General features: G+C 36.4%; 2 protein-coding genes across 6 annotated transcripts in view; one reads left to right on the top strand and one right to left on the bottom strand.

Moving 5' to 3' along the window:
* The first annotated feature begins 207 nt into the window (after positions 1-207).
* Positions 208-14,086, top strand: LOC116522707 (lanosterol 14-alpha demethylase). Its single transcript, XM_032237729.1, has 10 exons — positions 208-465; positions 1,476-1,574; positions 3,721-3,897; positions 4,730-4,856; positions 6,254-6,428; positions 8,118-8,237; positions 9,461-9,656; positions 10,227-10,322; positions 10,764-10,932; positions 13,045-14,086. The coding sequence occupies exons 1-10, from the start codon at positions 310-312 to the stop codon at positions 13,239-13,241; spliced, it is 1,512 nt and encodes a 503-aa protein (XP_032093620.1). The 5' UTR covers positions 208-309; the 3' UTR covers positions 13,242-14,086.
* Positions 13,380-15,424, bottom strand: part of AKAP9 (A-kinase anchoring protein 9) — a 115,870-nt gene continuing 113,825 nt past the window's right edge. For all 5 annotated transcript variants that reach the window (XM_032237727.1, XM_032237728.1, XM_032237725.1 and 2 more), the window contains one exon: positions 13,380-15,051. In XM_032237727.1, coding sequence (XP_032093618.1) covers positions 15,008-15,051 — 44 coding nt within the window. In that variant the 3' untranslated portion in view covers positions 13,380-15,007. The remainder of the gene's footprint in view (positions 15,052-15,424) is intronic.

Raw genomic sequence — 15,424 nt, forward strand, 5'->3', positions numbered from 1 at the left:
TTCAAAGACCGTAGGGATCTCTCCCAAACAGATGAATAGGCACAGAGAGTGAGATATAAGTAACAAAACATTTCCAGCGCTTTCCAGTCTCACAATTGCCCCGCCTCGCAATGGTCCAACCCTCCGTGCCCACGCCGTGGTTCCCCCCCCTCCCCATGGTCACCCCGTCGCCGCGCGCTCTCCGATTGGCTGCCGCGCGCTCTTCGTCAGATGGGCAGAGATCTGCCCAGCCGCGGCGGGTTCAGCCCCAGTGTTCTCGGACCCATCTTGTGAGATCCGCGCGCCGCATCCTCCCGAGCTGAAGGCGTGATGGAAAGGTGGTTCGAAGCGGGTGGCTCTGTGCTGGAAAGGGTCGCGGCCGACAGCCCGCTGTCCCTGCTTCTGGCCGCCTCTGCTTTTGCCCTGACCTTGGGTTACTTGTTCCAGGTGGGCGCTCGGCAACAGCGACAGCCTGCTAGCGGCCAGGTAAGTAAGTTGAAGCTAGGTGGCATCCTTTTTTCTTTAAAGCTACGGCGGAGTTGGTGTGCTGTGTGCGTGTGTGTTTTGAGTCTCACTCCCCATATGAACCCTTCGGTGCAAGTACTTTGATGTGACTCGGGGTGCAAAAGGGCACCGGTGCAGGTGCGACTCACGGGTGCACACACAGGCTTTCTTTCCCCTTCACGGATTGATAATGAGAACTTCCTTTTGTTTCCAAAATAAAAAGCAACTATCCCTTGGGAGAAGCCTGTGGGTATAGTGACAGACCAGTGCTCAATATTCCCCAATAAAGGTGAAAGCATGGAAGAATTGCATAGTTCATTGTGGTGTCTGGCCATGACACATCATCTGGCTCCCATTTGATACCCTTCAGATATATTGGGGCTGTGACTTCCAGAATTCCCTGCCAGTGTTGGCAGTGAGCTCTGGCAAAGACCACGAGCCTTTCTTCCCAATGTACAGCTTCAGTTTCTATCATCTTTCAAGTTTCAAAGACAGTAGGTTTCATAGCAACTGCAGATCTTAAAAGTGTATTTTGCTACCCAATTCAAAATAAAAAAAAACATTTGTCCTCCTTTCCTATAATGGAGCATCAGAAGTTAGCCAAAAGTTATATACCCTAAAGTGAAATGCTTCCTTGTTATATTGTTAAAATGAACTTACTCATTTTAAGCATCATTGGTGCACCCTTGATCTGTTCACCTAGCATTATTTTTATTTCTCTTTCAGTTATAGTCTTCTGATTTTTGGGGATCAATTCCATACAATTTTTTTGTATGCTTAAAGTCTCCTCCAATCAGATTTTTGTTTGTTAAAAATGTAATCTTAGTAGTCATATTCAACATTTGTTTATTCATTTCTAATAAAGATGGGGAAGCAAGAAATTAAATAAAGATTTTTAATTTGTTGTTTAAAACTAGTCTGGTTAGATGTGTACTGTTCTGTGTATAGGTATAAAATAGGGTTTATTTCGCTTTCTTTTTTTCCATCTTTAGAAGTATCCACCTTACATTCCATCAAATATCCCTTTTCTGGGACATGCAATTGCCTTTGGAAAAAATCCTATCCAATTTTTAGAAGATGCTTATGAAAAGGTAAGCCTAATTCTTTTGCACTGCTAGTGTGATAGTTCTGTAATAATACAGTTATTCCAAATATTTAAACAGCAATATTTATTTTGGATAACTGGAGGAATTAATGAGTCCATAACTAAATAAGGACAAACATAATTGCATATCCAAAAAAAATCTACAAATATTGATGTTACTCATGGAGCATAAAAGCAGAGTGTTGTACGTAATCTTTTCCCCATGTCTTCTCTTTCTCCAAATGTCATCCTGTTAGCGGTTCTAATATTTCATTTAGTGGTACATGTAAAATCTACCAAAAATTTACTCTTAAAGGTAGAGGTAAAGGTTCTCCTTGCACATATGTGCTAGTCGTTCCCAACTCTAGGGGGAAGTGCTCATTTCCGTTTCAAAGCTGAAGAGCCAGCGCTGTCTGAAGACATCACCGTGATCATGTGGCCAGCAAGACTAAATGCCAAGGAGCACGGAAGCTGTTACTTTCCCACTAAAGTGGTTTCTATTTTTGTACTTGCATTTTTACATGCTTTCGAACTGCTAGGTTGGCGGAAGCTGGGACAAGTAACGGGAGCTCATTCCATTACATGGCACTAGGGATTCGAACTGCTGAACTGCCGACCTTTTGATTGACAAGCTCAGTGTTTTAGGATTGAGCCACTGTGCCCCTAATTTACTCTTAGGGCAGGTCTAAGCAAAGTGATAAAACAATGTAGACAACATATGGAGGCAACATATGATTTGTTTGCTGAAGTGAGATGGTAGCAATTTGCTCAAAGCAAAGATCAGGTGGCTATGAAGCCAATGTTACAGAAGGAAACTACACCTAGGATTCTCTTCCAGTATTAGGCCAAAATATGTCCAGACTGAGGACCACCTGCCATACAAGCCAGTGGTCCTCATTGTAGAGAGAGGTCCAGGATTGGAAACTCCACCATGTATTGTAGACCCATCCAGTCTAGGAGAATGGGGTCCACAAAAACCTCTGCCTGAAGAGAGATGTTGGTTGCTTTGCAATACTGACAGGCTTTGTGATGACCAATATATACCATTCTCCTTTTGTGACTACTTCAGGTTGTTTTCCATTGGCATGCACCACAAATAATGGCTGCACAGTCTATAGGCTCATTGTCTCTAGTACATGCTGCAGGATAGCCTGAATCATGCCCCAAAGACACCTGGTTTTGAAAATCTTAGGTGCTCAATATTGTTGGGCAAGCTTCAGAAAACACTGCACTTGAAGGCCGTTTTAGCTGCTTTCTACAGTGCTCACTGAAGAAGGTTCCTCTATGCTTCAGGTTCTAAATCAGTGTTTTTATGAGATATGGTGACCAGGGAGGAGGAACTGGTGTGATAGAAAGCAATAAGGACATAGGATATTAAAGAAAGAGAGAGGGGAAACAAGAAGTAATGATTTGGTCTAGCAAGAGTCTGTCTATTGGGTGTAAGCAAATAAAGAACTGAACTCTGACTGAATTGTCATGTTGTTCTTGGACTTACCCTGACCATTTTCCAAACTTGGCAATGTTAAGATGTGGGAACACTCAGAATTTCCCAGCCAGCATGGAAATGGAAGTTCACATATCTTAAAGTTGCTGACTTTGAAAAACACTGATCTAAATGATAATTTCAGTAAAATATGTGAAATTAGTATTTTATAATGAAGATGAAAAAGAATGAAGTAGGCCCCAAATAGTCTACAGATAGACATTTTAATTAGGGCAAGGGACATTTGAATATGTAGTTTGGTTACTTGTCAAGTTGGTCAACTCTACCAGTTACTTATGCAAAAAATGATTAATTAATTGAGAAGGCAGTGTTGACCATCAGTATTTAATCATGTGTTCGTTTGTCACATGTATTTCATGTATTTATGTTGTCACTCACATGCAATTACAGTACAACCTACAAATGCCTCTGACCACAACCAAATTGGGTTCCAACCAAAAAATTCTCATTTTTTTCCCCCGCGGCTGATTTCCCCTTCCACACCATTTAAGTTAAGTTGGCTCAAGACCAAATTGGTTTGCAACCAAAGTTATGGAACGAATTATGGTTGTGCCCAGCGGTTCTATTGTATGTTAAAAATGCCATTGTTGTGCACTTCTGTTTTTCTTTGTTTTTCTTATTTTTTAACTGATTGATTTGTCCCTTGCAGTATGGGCCTGTGTTTAGCTTCACCATGGTGGGAAAGACCTTCACCTATCTCCTAGGGAGTGATGCAGCTGCTCTCTTGTTCAATAGTAAAAACGAAGAGTTGAATGCAGAAGACGTTTATTCACGGCTAACGACTCCTGTTTTTGGCAAGGGAGTAGCTTACGATGTTCCCAACTCAGTATGTATATTGTTACACGAATCATTAGTTTAATTAGATTTCAGTACTGAATCATACAAATAGAATGTAAAAATTGACACAGCAGACTAGGTTTAATTATAAAAGAGCATTTTTCTAAAAGAGCTCTAATTATAAAGGCTTACTGTCGACAAAGAGCTCCATTTTGAAAAAGTCAGTAACAAGGCTGGATTTGTGATGAAAGGACAGCTTTCATCTATTGACTGCCTGTTGAATAGCACGGCTTATACCTTCGGGTGAAGTCATGAGATGCTTGGATGATTTGGGGGGATGAGTAGAAGAGATGCAATTTAGGATTCAATGAAACAAGGGATTGAGGAGCCATAGCAGCTTAACAAAAAAAGAAATCTAGGAAGGACCCACCTAATTGTTCAGGTGGTTAAAAAATAGTGGAAGGAATTTTGTATCTTCAAACTTCCAAGATTTGTATATGTATGTGTGTGTGTGTGCGCGCGCGCGCAACCCCCCCCCCAAAAAAATAAGACCTTGGATAATAAGGCCAATCAGGCTTTTGAGTGCATGCACTAAAATAAGCCCTTCCCCAAAAATGAACTCTCCCCAAAAATATTGCAACACAGCAGCAGCCATGAGATGACCACGCTCGCCCCTCTTGCACCTCAAAAATAATAAGACCACCCCAAAAATAAGGCCAAGTGGCAAAAGGAAATAAGACACTGTCTTATTTTCGGGGAAACACGGTGTGTGTGTAATAATTCTGTGAATTTAGATTCTAGTGCTCCAAAACACACAGTTTGAGAAAGGCTAGTATAAGCCAAGTATTCTGCTTTGAAATTATTATTTTTTTATTTTTTAGGTATTTTTGGAACAAAAGAAGATGCTAAAAACTGGTCTGAACATAAATCAATTTAAAAATCATATACCAATAATTGAGAAAGAGACTATAGAATACTTCAAAAGTTGGGGAGATAAAGGGAAAAAAAGTAAGTATACCATTTGAACACATTTACATTTGGACTATACGATTTAATCTGATCAAAGCAAAGAAGGCAAATATAGTATTTTATATAGAAAATATATACCATGTCAAAAGAAACACCTCAGTGATAATTGTAATAATGACACCAATTCCAAACCCCAGGAAATTCTGCTAGTTGTTTTCTTGCTACATTATTGGTGGGAAATGATACTTGCTGTCTTGCAGAAACTTTTTTTTAAAAAATAATTTTATTTTTTATTACATAGACAATATAATCACATAACAATAGAAAAAAAAGAAAACAAAGGGAAAAGGAAAAAAACAAGGAAAAAAAAAACCCATCATCCCATACAATATGTCATTTGATCATAGGTGCATCCCTACTACGTTTCCCCCCATACACACATCCCGTATCTCTCTGTTGTATATTTAATAGACACCACAATAACCTAGGGTTTAAAAAAAAAATGGGAAAAAAGAAAAAAAAGAAAAAAAAAACATCATCACATGCAGCATGTCGTTTGGTTACCAGTGGTTTAACATCTGCATCTTCAAATAATATTTACCCTCTCAAATATTTCCTCTAATGTAACTAAAGGCCTCATTTTCATTCTACAATATATATTCAGTTAACATTAGTATTATTTTCCCCCAGAAAGTATACTTATATTTATTGTTAACCTTGCATTTCATACCTTCAAACAGAGATCTTATTCCTTCATTTTTCAACAAAGCATCGCTGCCTATATATACCAGTTTTCATTTGTTCCCCTATTAGAATTGCTTACTGTCTTGCAGAAACTTGATGAAATTCTGTTGAGATCATGACTGGAAGTTCTGTAAATGGCAGATGGAACTCTGGTATAAGTTTGAAAATACAATTAAATAAACAAATGTATTTTCTGCTTTCTGATGGCTGTTCAAGGCTTATGCAAGGGCTGGCTGTGAATGTTGTTGAGCTTCTGTACTGTTGTGTGATTGAGTGCAGAAGTAGGCTAGTTTTGGGTTGGCCCTTGGCATTCCTTATTAGGCAGAATGCAGACCTTGGCTAGTTTTCCCGTGATGTTTTAGATTTCCGTGTACAAACCTTTCTTTACTGATCTTACCAGAATTAAAATGCAAGCTTCAGTGGTGATATGCTTTTTTTGTCGAGGGAAGGAATATTCTTTTGACAATGAGGGAGGGAAAAGGAAAAAGTCAACTTATCCCTTCTCTCCTCATCATCTACCAAGCTCCAAGACATCTTTTACCTTTCTATCTAACAATATCTACCAAAGAATCATCATAAAAAAATTAGATTGATCTTGTTGTGTTTATCTTATTAACTTTTGTAATTTTAAAAATGGACTGCAAATAGTAACCCTATATTTTTTTAAAATCAATCCTTGTTGAATTTCACAGATTTATTTGAAGCGCTTTCCGAACTAATCATTTTGACCGCAAGCCACTGTTTACATGGGAAAGAAATAAGAAGCATTCTCAATGAGAAAGTAGCACAGCTCTATGCCGATTTGGATGGGGGATTTACTCACGCTGCATGGCTCTTACCAGGGTGGCTGCCTTTGCCCAGCTTCAGGTAATATATTATAAGTAACTATATTGAATTTTACAGTATAGTCCAACATTAGTGCAATATCAGGTTCTCAATTTCAATTATATAGCATGTGAATGATACGTGTTTGTGTTTTTATTTTTATAGTTATAATGTACACGGAAGATGGCATTTAATTTCATTGTATTATGAAATAATGTAATGACAGCTAAACTAATTTTAACATCTTGATCACCCATGAATAGTATTAATCAAATATAATGAATGGTATGTGGAATGACCTTGAAGATAGGAAGAACAACTGTAGTTTGCTCAATGGTTTGATAAATGAAATTTGAATTCAAAGAGGGGGAGATGAGAAAAAAATCTCAGAAGGGGAGATCTTCCCTAGAAATTGGGAGAGTAAAAGTGAAGAATGGGAGGACTATTTTCAGACTTGGAATAAGTCTATTAATGCTGTGATAAAAGTAGAGCTAGCAATCCTGGTTACTGGTTTGTGATGAGAGTGCCCTTTAAGGCTAACACATATTACTATTTTTAAATTATTAACATGTTACTCTTATCTCTCTTTATGCCCAGCATTACCCATTGAACTTCACAGAATCCAATCTTTCCTAGTTGAATTGCAAGTTGCTGTCAGTTTTTGCCCCATCAAATTCTAGAAGCTTGTTTTTCAAATGTGTAGATAAGCTAACCCTTAAAATTTTCAAACATTTTAATTTTAACAATTGGGTTATATACAGATGGCACTTTTTTCATGGCAAAAAAGTATTATTGCATATATTTATGAATAAGCCAATCCAATTTTGGGAATGTATTTTGGAATTAAAATTCTCAGTTAACACAGTAAATTTACCAATGAAAAAGTCTTCAAAACTCTAATTCGGGATTGAAAGCTAATAGTAGAGATTTATGAGCCTTTTCTACTAGGTATAATTATTTTCCATCATTATAGATTGTGGTTAGTATATTCAAGGGCCTGTTAAACAGTGTTTGAAACTGGTTAGCATTGTGATGATACCAGCTCTACCATTCGTAAGACGGAGTCATAGAATATAAGGGTTGAAAAGGATCTGGGAGATAATCTAGTGCAAACATTAGCTGCAGTTGGGCAAGAGAGTGCAGCTAAATGTATAGAAACCTTCAGAAAAACCAATTCAATAAGAGGATTTTTTTAAAAAAAAATTATCCCTTTTCTTCCACATATATATGCTTCAAGGGTGTGAACATATTTAACACTCCTTCCTCCTCCTATTTTCACAATAACAATCCTGTGACATGGGTTGGGCTTAGAGTGACTGTTCTAGCCAGCTTTGATGCCTAAGAAATGATTAAAACTTAATCTTCTGGTTTCTAAGCCAGCACCTTAACCAAACCCATTATTAAAAAAAAAAAAGGTTTTATTTGGCCTGCTTATGTTTATTGTAAGCTACAGAGTGCAGGCAATAATTTCAAACACCAAATGAAGTGGACTGGGTCAGTTCTTCCTATGCAAAAGAAAAAAAAATCTGGACCAAATTGGGTTGCAGGCTGGGCAATGAATTATTTTCAGTAAGTAATTGTCAAGTTTTGGCAATGCACTACAAATAGCCCTTTTTAAAATTCGACATTTCTTTTGTCCTGCACTAAAAAAAGAATTTAGGGGGCAATTAAATGTTCAAAAATATTTGTAACATCCAAGTCTTTCATTTTGCAACTTGTTTTTAATTTTAGATGCAGAGATAGAGCCCATCGTAAACTAAAATCTATTTTCTATGAAGTAATTCAGAAACGAAGACAATCTTCTACGAGAGAGGATGACATGCTTCAAACATTACTGGATGTTACTTACAAGTATGTGAAACTGTTACAACACCTGGATAAGGATTACTATAATCCTAATAGGAATAAAAGGGAATAAAAACAAAACTTGTGTAAGGAATCAGAAATCAGGATAAGATTCAAAATTTCAATCAATAAAACACAAGAACAATTTTGAAATGTAGCTTGTTGTGTAGGAGAAGAAAGTAGCATTGAATTGAAAACGGAAAAATTAAAAATCTAAAATACATGTTATTTTCAGTGAGAAAACTATTATGTGGTGGGGGTTCATAGATACCATAAGAAGTTTTTTTTGGAGGGTGGGACTTAGTATACAGGGTTTTATTCAAGGAACCATGGTTAACTCAGATTTACTCCCTGGGCCCCACATATATTAAATTGTGCTTACCTATCCCATCAAGTACAGACAATATATAATAATCCAGATTTTAAAGCTACATTGCTATTATCTCTCATCTTTAGCATATTGCCTGTCTGATGGAAGTTGCATTTAACATCTAGAGAACCACCCATTGTCCATTCCTGCCATAAAGTATTTATCTGATAAATTCAGAAACTACTTGTTGTCAGGAGCAAAACTTCTATAAAAGGCTAACTTTGATCCAGGGTGAAAATTTTTGAAAATAATTTCTATATAGACATAGCAGCATTAAGAATTTTTATTTTAAAACTATATTTAAATAAATCAGGTGAGGGACAAAGCTCTTTGCTTAATATAAGCACTCCCTCTTCCTGCAAATCTCAAGAATGGCAGGGGTTGAAATATGAAAGTTTTAGAAATAGCCAATTAGTAACAAAGAACAATATAATCAGAGAAATACAACTACATCTTCAGCTCAGAACTGGCTGAGGCTAAAACTGGGGAAGAGCAGCAAGGAGGAAGGCTTTATAATCAGTAGACTCAGCCCTATTGGTTACTGGACAGAGTAAACCCTACGTGACTGCTGTCTCCACCAATCGTGGAGAATAAATCAATGTCTAGAAATACTTATTAAGACATAAAGAAGATTGTTATGTCTTATTACCCTGATTAGTCCTATAATCTCCAATATTTTAAATTTGTAAGCTCTTTAAGTTGAATTCAGTATAGAAAAAGCAACAAATATTTTTAATAATACTGATACTTATGCTGAAATTCTGTGTTGTAAAAAATTGTGAATTTTTGTCTAGAGGATTGACAAAAATTGGCAATTGTCCTTCTCATTCTGGTGTGTTATCTATGTTTTGAAATTCAGAGATGGACGACCGCTAACAGATGATGAAATTGCTGGGATGCTTATTGGATTGCTCTTAGCAGGCCAGCATACATCTTCAACCACTAGCACTTGGCTTGGCTTCTTTTTGGCTAGGGACAAATCAATACAGGAACAGTGTTATGAGGAGCAAAAAAATGTGTGCGGAGACGATTTATCACCATTGACCTATGATCAGGTTTGAAGGCTGTTACTCCTTTTTTTATTTACCAATATAGCTTTTAAATGTATGTATATGTGGAATCAGAGAAAATTTGCATTAGTGGGATAATATACTATTCTAAACCTGCAAGGTTTTTCGCATATGGATGTTAAGAAAAAATGTATTAAACAAAAAATTCCTGTATGAGTGTTTATAAAAGTATTTTTGGTTGGCAACTGATCATCTATATTCTTAGCCTGAAAGTGGGTGTCCAATTCCAATGCTTGTTTCTCTCTCCCCCCCTCTCGCTTTCTTTTTTTCTTTCTTTTCTTTCCTTTCTTCCTTCCTTCCTGTCTAGATTTTGCAGTGAATATTATGTACAAATATGTCTAACTAGTTATGTATATTACTACCAATACTAACAACTCATTTCTATTTCTTTGCTGAGTAAAGTCATAAGTAGGTATTACTTTCATGCTTGTATCAAAGTTATTTGGTTCATTGAAGATTTTCAGTATCAACTACACGTACATGTAATCATAGCTTATAATTATATACATTTAAAAACATTCTAAATATAAGAAATTGTAAATACATTTTTTTTAGCTCAAGGATTTGAATTTATTGGATCGTTGCTTGAAAGAAACATTAAGACTTAGACCACCTATTATGACCATGATGAGGATGGCTAAAACTCCCCAAGTAAGAAATTTGGTTTATATTGAATATATATAGTGTAAATAAGAATAAATACCTAAGGTGATATTAAAAAAATAAAACTTGTTTGCACATGTTGCAATACCCAACTAGGTAATGTTATCAGTGCAATAGTATAGGGGTTGTTTAAAGTAATTTTCCTTTCAGTATTGGTTGGCGGTGTACATTTCTCTTTAATAGTTTCTTGATTAGGCTGTTGTTTTTCTGTTTGATAGTTTATCTGGTTTTAATCCCTGCTTATCTAAATATTGAGAGGAAATGTTCTCGTTTTTTGTTTGTTTTCTTCTTAGCTTTGTTATTGTCTCTTTGGAATTGTCTATAAATGTAGTTTATTCTGTTATTTATAGTTGTCTCTGAATCTCAACTCCTAATGTATCTTCTTAGTAATTTAGGCATCATTAAGCTTTTATGTTGTTTTGTCTTTAGACTGTTGCTGGTTATACAATTCTACCTGGTCATCAGATTTGTGTATCTCCTACTATTAACCACACATTAAAAGATTGTTGGATGGAAAATTTAAAGTTCAAACCAGAACGCTACCTTCAAGATAATCCTGCAGCTACAGAAAAGTTTGCATTTGTGCCATTTGGTGCTGGTATGTTTAGTTACTACCTCGCTATATTTCCAACTTCTAATTTTATTGCAATGAATAGTTGATTGCAATTTATCTTTGGAGTTGTCTAGAATTACATAGTATTAGTCCCTCCCATCCCCCCAAAAGCAGCAAAATAACCCATGATTTGAACTAATAAACTGGAGCTGTCGGACAGACATTCATTGTTAGGGAAAAAAGGTTACCACACCCAAAGTAGTTATTGCTAATGTTTCAAGTAATTAAATGTATTTGCAAATTCAAACAGTCCTATTAAAAAAAGTTGTCCTGTTGAAATCAGTGATGAAAATACTTCCAATGATTGGCTTAGTTTATATGGAAGTATGAAGGAGAGGTGCATTTTCAGTTTACCTGGCTCACCTGGCTATGCAACTCTTAACAACCAGAGCCAATCCTGGAGATTTCCCTCATTCCCAATAAGCCTGTATTTTGTGGCACACACATAACATGGCCACATGTTTACTCATGTTCATTGGCTAAAGCTATTCCCAAAAGTTCATGGCAAGAAAAAAATTAAGATTAAATTGAATGAGATGCCTATAGGGTAAGATGTCCTATTTTAAAATTAATTGCTGCATATTCTCTCCAAGAACAATGCCCCCCACCCCCCAAAGTACCTGGAGAAGGCTATCTTGGGAAAGGTGAACAATGTTAAATGGGGATGCAATATGAGAAAGCAATAACTGGATAGGAAAAAAGGAGCTGTTTTCTGGGATTACACAAAGGATTAATATTATCTAGAACCATGATGGCGAACCTATGGCACATGTACTACAGATGACACGTGGAGCCGTATCTGCTGGCAATGAGCTGTAGCTCCAGCACGTATGCATGCGCCGGCCTGCTGATTTTTGTGAAAGACGGGTTCAAGGGGCCAACTGGAAGTTTGGAACTTGTTTTTCACCCACCCCCAGTTCTGGAGGCTTTCTTGAAGCTTGGGGAGGGTGAAAATGGCCTCCCCCAGGCCCCTGGAGACCCTCCAGAAGCTGGAAGTGGATCGTTTTAAAACTTTTGGTTGGGGCCGTTTTTTGCCCTCCCCTAGCCCCCCGGAAGCTGGAAACGGATCGTTTCCAAATTTCCAGTTGGCCCATTGGGCACGGTTTTTCCTCTCCCAGGCTAGGGCGAAAAAGGCCTGCCCAGGGCACCCCGAGGAAATGCCAAGATCACTTATTTATTTATTTATTATTTATTTATTTATTTATTTGACTTATATACCGCTTCATAGGGCTTTCAGCCCTCTCTAAGCGGTTTACAAATTTTTTTTAGCAAATTGAGTCAGCAACTTGCCCCCACAGTCTGGGTCCTCATTTCACCCACCTCGGAAGGATGGAAGGCTGAGTCGACCTTGAGCCGGTGAGATTAGAACCGCTGAACTGCAGATCACAGTCAGCTAAAGTGGCCTGCAGTACTGCACCCTAACCACTGCGCCACCTCGGCTCTTTGGTGGCGAGCAGTGCGGCACACATGGTGGTGGGGAGTGTGGTGGTGGGGTTGTGCATGCATGGGGTGCATTTTGCATTATGGGTGCTAGCACGTGCATGCTATTTTGCACACACTCACATTTTTGGCACCCAACAACAAAAAGGTTAGCCATCACTGATCTAGAATGAGATTGTTTTTTAAAACCTTATTATAAATCAGAATGCATAGAAAAGTAGTACTTGACTTAACAGTTCATTTAGTGACTGTTTGAAGTTACGGCACTGAAAAAAACTTATGATCATTTTTCACACTTATGACCATTGAGGCACTTAACAAATGTTTTGCTTAGCAACGTAACTTTTTGGACTCAATTGTGTTCATAAATTGAGGGCTACTTGTATGAAAGATGAATGTATACCGATGTACCTTTCTCTCTGTCCATGAATGTCATATACTTTTTCTAGAATCCTTGTGACGCAGAAGCACCATCTTCTTTTCGGTACACTGCTCCTTCAAAGATCATTCATGGGAGCGGATGAGGGTGTGTGTGAATAATTTTCTGGTTGCATTTTATGTATAAATAATGAGAATTCTAGGTTGTTTTTAAAGTACACTAAATAACATGGAAACAATTTTTAAAAACGGAAACTCAATGTGTTTTTATCCTTTTAGGTCGTCATCGCTGCATTGGAGAGAACTTTGCATTTATTCAGATTAAGACAATTTGGACAACACTTCTGCGTTTATATGAATTTGATTTAGTGAATGGATACTTTCCTGCCATAAATTATACAACTATGATCCACACACCTACTAACCCATTAATTATATATAAAAGGAGATCACCAAATGACACACATACATTGTAGAGAAGCTTTTCTAGTACAGCTAAAGAAGTTGAGAGTAGCTTGTAATTTGTAAAGAAAAATTGAAATTTTGTGTTATAGTTTACCCTTTTTTAAAGTTTCAGTAACTTGAATGTGTTTGAGCTAATTTTTCTTTTTAAGTAAAACTCTTACTAAACATAATTTGGAAAGCTCAAACATAACATGGGTGAAAAGAGACTGGTTCATAAGGCACAAAAGATGCCATAATTTAAACATGGGAAAAAACCCATAATACCATCACTTTTTAGAAATACAAAATCAATTTCAGGTTGCTATAACTTTGTAGATATTGGCATAGTGAATTTCTGTATGACTAACAAGACTCCTTCCTGGAAAACTGCTATTAACATGCTTACCAGAAGTGATATTATTTCTTCTAAAATAAAATTTGAATAGTTTTTTAAAAAAACAGTTTAAAATCATAAGGGAAAATCAAATCTTGTTCTCTTAATGACTGTGATGCCTGATGCATAATAAGTTAATATAAAACAGGGTCTCTTCCAAGTACCATATTAAATATTTGCTATTGAAATATGGCAACTCTCTAAGAAGAAAATAGCAATAAAATCTGCAGGATTTAAAAAATAATTTGTTAAAGTGATGACTTATTAGTAGCTCTTTTGCAGAAACTAGGAATATTCAGTCATTGGAAAGTGAGTAGGGATATTGATTTGTTAAAATGGTTAGTGAGATATTAGTAGTTCTGCAGAAACTTGAAATGTTTAATCATTGTTATGTAACCGGGTATATAGAATGAACAGTGGAGAAATATTGTCTTAACTATTTGATCTTCAGTAATGTTTTTAATTAAAGAGAATGAAAACTGATCAGTACTGTACTATACTTGTCATATATCATCATGTATCGTAAAAAGGTGGATTTTTAGTATTTCAATCCAATTCATTCACTTTTTAATATTCTAATGGAATATATACTGTATTATTAGAATAGATAGAAATGGAATTTTATATATATTAGAATGTATTCTAGTATTCAGACAAATACACAACAATTCTTCATTTAAATGCTATCGTCTTTGCGGCAACAAGTTTCTGTTAGCTTGGGTCTACTGTATTTATAATCCCAAGAAAACTATTCTAAAGTTGAGTTTTTTCTGTGAAGGACTGATAAATGTAGATGTCAATACAAATAATTATATTCAAGCTTTTAAAACAACATTTTCATTAATTTTATAATCGGAACATAAAAACCCATTTTAAAATAGTGTCAGACACGTATTAAAATGATGAAATCATCTTTATTTCAGCACTTTGACAAAATAACCAGAAAATCCAAAGTTCTACCTGTACAAAAATAGGTCTCTAGAAGTGATATTTCTCTCTGCGATGCCAGTAGCAAATAGAATAAAATTGTGAAAAGTCCTTCACTTAGACCTTATTGGGGGGGAGGGGGGGATTTGTGCTCCTATGCATTCAGTAATATCAATACTTAAAAAGTTTCACCCTCTAATCCATTTGATAAATACACACTTTAATAATTTAAGTGTTTAAATTAGCATTCCACAAATATACATGAGATTTAATAACCAGGCTCAAACAACAACAAAAAGTGCCTAACTTTTTACATAACTTATAATCTTGGTGTGGTGCCAGCAAGGTCAGCTGCATACAATTGTTGAACTGTGTTCATGTTGGTCCCACAACATTGTACAAAAGCACAGCAGCAGGATAATTTGCAGAAGGCATTTCATTTTATGTTAATATTGGTGGGAAAAAATATTTCAAAGATTATCTTCGGAGAGCAGAATGCAGCTGAATTTGTGAAGCAGATGCTGTGGGGCAGAAAGACAAATATTCAGAATCTTAAAAACCTTGTACAATCAACATAGTAACTACTGAAAGCAGCAATACAGGTGGTGCTCAACTTATGACCACAATTTAGCCCAACATTTTTTTTGGCTAAGTAAGACAGTTGCTAAGTGAAGTTTTCCCTATTTTATGTCTTTTCTTGCCATAGTTGTTAAGTGAATCACTGCAGTTGTTAAATTAGTAATACTTGTTAAGTGATTCTTCCTTCTCCATTGACTTCGCTTGCCAGAAAGTCTCAAAAGGTGCTCATGACCCTGTACCCTGCAGCTCATAAATATGAGCCAGTTGCCAAGCGTCCAAATTTTCATCACATAACCATAGGGACAATGGTTGTAA

This window comes from Thamnophis elegans, chromosome Z, assembly GCF_009769535.1.
Source record: "Thamnophis elegans isolate rThaEle1 chromosome Z, rThaEle1.pri, whole genome shotgun sequence".
Lineage (NCBI taxonomy): Eukaryota > Metazoa > Chordata > Lepidosauria > Squamata > Colubridae > Thamnophis > Thamnophis elegans.